At 43.4% G+C, this 3,405-nt stretch overlaps 1 protein-coding gene across 1 annotated transcript in view; it reads right to left on the bottom strand.

The window, feature by feature from the left end:
• Positions 1-911: 911 nt before the first annotated feature.
• The window catches only part of LOC123089615 (obtusifoliol 14-alpha demethylase-like), a 4,797-nt gene continuing 2,303 nt past the window's right edge, over positions 912-3,405 (bottom strand). The window contains exons 2-3 of the mRNA XM_044511245.1: positions 2,709-3,232; positions 912-2,244 (exon numbers count right to left, since the gene is read on the bottom strand). Of these exons, the coding sequence (XP_044367180.1) occupies positions 1,246-2,244; positions 2,709-3,176 (1,467 nt within the window). The 5' untranslated portion in view covers positions 3,177-3,232 and the 3' untranslated portion in view covers positions 912-1,245. The remainder of the gene's footprint in view (positions 2,245-2,708; positions 3,233-3,405) is intronic.

Raw genomic sequence — 3,405 nt, forward strand, 5'->3', positions numbered from 1 at the left:
TGTGACCCGCGCGGCAGCGGAGAGATTGAGGAGCGGGAGGCGAGGGGAGGTGGATCCGGATCCCATCGGAACCAGTGGTTGCTTTGTGGTGGGAGTACGTGGTGGGGACGGTGGGAGTGGGGGTGCCGGAAGAAGGAGCTTGTGGGGCGGCGGCGGCGGCGCTGGGCGGGACCTCCTGGTGTCGGTGGTGCCCGGGGAAGTAGGCGACACAGGGAGAAAGGTGGGTGGGGAAAAGGCAGGGGCGTGGTGGCGCATCGGTTGGGGTGGCTGGGCGGCGAGGATAAGGTGGTAACGGGGCGGCGGGCCGGAGGAAGGGGGAACCCGCGGCGGAGGGTTGGGCACAGGAGAAGGTGGAAGAGTGGTGGTGGTCGGGGGCCGTGTCGTGGCCTCGTGGGGGTAGGTGGGGGGTGGGTCGGTTGCGGGAAGAATGAGGTGGGTCAGGTGCTTGCCTGTTCCGTTCGGGTGAATGGGTTAACAGGGTGTTAGCAGAATAAGAGTTTTAAAGGTGTTATCATAATAGACCCACCCTAGGAGAGTATGTACCGGGTGTAGTTACTCCCACTTTTGTTTCATATGTTCTAGGTAGTATCTATCATATAGGAGAGTATGTACGCGTAGTATGTAGTATGTAAGAATGTTTAGGTAGTATATATACTATTTTTTAGGTAGTATGTAGTATATTTTGAGCATACTCCTTTGTACGTACAAATATGTACGTATTTCACAAATATTATAAAAACATGGGCTCACATGCAATTTTTTCACATAACTCGCTTTGGAGTATCTTAGATATAGCATGTGAACATACTAAAAATAATAAAGTAGAGTATATACTACCACATGGTAGTATATGAGAAATGGGTGTAACTACACCCGGTAGTACGATGCATTATAAAAAATATGGACACATTGATTTTCTGTATTGACTGACTAGAGAGAAATTATAAAAATTAATTACAAATTGGACTAAAAGAAAACAACTCTAACTAAATTTGGAGACAGCAGGAAAACCTTCTTCGGGACTAACCTTTCCATAACCAAATTCTCTCTAAACTAGTACTAACTAGACATAATTGTAAATACATTGACATAGACTCCTAGTAGTGGCTAGATTGCGCCTCGTCCGTCGTTGCTGGTATGTGGCCCCCCACATGACAATATATGTGATGGTTTAAACATTATTTGCACATGAACAAATCCTGGCATGCAATAAAATAGGTAGAAATATATTAGTACTAATGGCGACTAGTAGCACTGTAGCTGGCGTCTGTTATAACTTATCATTACTTTTCCTTTAGGCTCTTGACCCATCTTGCTCACATCCACCTTAGGGAATGGAGATATTAACTTGAACTCAAAGTTTCTTAATAGATGGCTCCATATGACCTTAATTTGCAGGTAAGCCAAGGCCATGCCAGAACAAACATGCCTTCCACCACCAAATGTTGTGAAAGAGTACTTGCCGCCAACTCTGTCCTCCTCTCTTCCAGGACCAAACCGATCTGGATCGTACGCATGAGGGTCATTGTAAACATGTGACAGCTTATTGTTGAGTGCTGTAGGGATTACAATGTTATGCCCTTCAGGTATGTCATATTCCTTGCCTTCCTTGGTCTGCACCTTGAATTTCTTATGTGCCTTGCGAGCTAACATTTGCACTGGTGTATGCATCCGAAGTGCCTCCTTGATGCATCTATGCAGGGTATCCATCTCTAAAAATGCATCATAGCCTATTTGGTTCTTGTACTTGCTAATTATATGCTTTTGCTCCTCCACGGCAGCTATTAAGAATTTGGTGTTGCTCAACATGAAAGCTCCAGTCCATATACTAGTGCTGGAGCTTGGGTGCTTTCCAGCAAATATGAGTGCTATGATCATGCCGCAAATTTCGGCTTCGGATGCAGAGCGACCGTCTTTATATTTGGAATTCATCAACCTCTGCAGTGCATCCTCCTGAACTCGGCCGGAGCTCCTGCGTGACCTGATAGTTGTAGTGAATATTTCTTTAAGCCTGATGTGCGCCTTCTCGCGTCGGCGGTTTGTCGAGGTTGGAATATAGGGGAACAAGAAACTAAAAAAGTTTAAGCCATTCTCAAGTTCATGAAACAATGATGAAACTTCTTCCAGCATCATCTCACGAACCTCATATCCGAGTAGGCACCGACTTGAGATAAACATGAGCACCTGCTCGAGTTCATGTTTAAGATCAACTATGCCCTCTTGTCCCCAGCTTGCAAAGTAGGCCTGCATTGTAGTATAAGAAAGCCATCAGTCAAGTGCAACACACACGCATGGTATCAGTACTCATGTCATCTACATCTTCTATCCAAATCTAATGACAAATGTTGAAACAACGTCCAACACATGCCTCATCTTGCTAATCCAATGTGTTGTTTTACAAGTAGTTTATACTTGTCTTGTGGACTGAGTGGACTGCGTACACTCTATTATTTTTCTCTACTTACCTACACTTAGAAGAAATTTAGTAAAACTACATATCATCATTGCATCATATGCACATGTATTTTTTATTGGGAAATCACATGTAGTACATCTATAGCACACATACTTAATTTAAGGAAATTTATGCAAGCAAACTGCCTCTGGAAGAGGTGTATTGGAGAATATATGAAACCACACAAATTAAATAGTAACCGAAGAAAAGCCGTAGGGAGTCAAAATAAAGTGAAGGTATCTTTTAGATGTACCTCTACTTCTTGCAATATGGGATCAACGAGGCTCCGCAGCTTGGATGGCTTTAGTACATCAACGATGAAGTGTATTTGCTCACTGCGAGTAGCCATATCTACACCATACAAAACTTCTTGGCCAAATATGGGAACGGTAACCTCAGCGAAATTTCCAAAGCTAATCTCCGACTCCAACCCTTGGAAGAAATGAGCTGAGATATCAGGTCCAACCAACAAGGTTATCTTTGGCCCAAACAAATTTATTGTAAACACACTGCCAAGTCTTGTGTGCAGATCAGCGATTGTAACCCCAAAACCCTTGTTAAAAAGTGAAGGTAAGAGAGCAAGGACATTCACGACAGGTGGAAGTGGTCTTGTGGGGCACAGATGGACATTGCTTTTCCATCTTGAAATCTTCATGGCTACAGCAGTTATGAAGAAGATAGCTATGGCCAACCAGGTCGCTCTAGTTGCTAGCATGTCCATAATGTTGTGATTAGTAGTTATGTAGCCAGCCAACTACGTACTCTATTTGTCTGGCTCTGCAAAAACATGAACATATATTGAGGTAGTAAGTCAGATGTGCATATGTCTATAAATATAATGAGATGAAAAAAATGATGTTGGATTGATTAGTAAAGTGATTTCGCATTTAATATTTCATTGGTTTCTCGGTTCGCACAATGCGAGAATGAAAAAGTAACCTCAAGCTTAT

The sequence above is a fragment of the Triticum aestivum genome, chromosome 4B (genome assembly GCF_018294505.1).
Source record: "Triticum aestivum cultivar Chinese Spring chromosome 4B, IWGSC CS RefSeq v2.1, whole genome shotgun sequence".
NCBI classification, from domain to species: Eukaryota; Viridiplantae; Streptophyta; class Magnoliopsida; order Poales; family Poaceae; genus Triticum; species Triticum aestivum.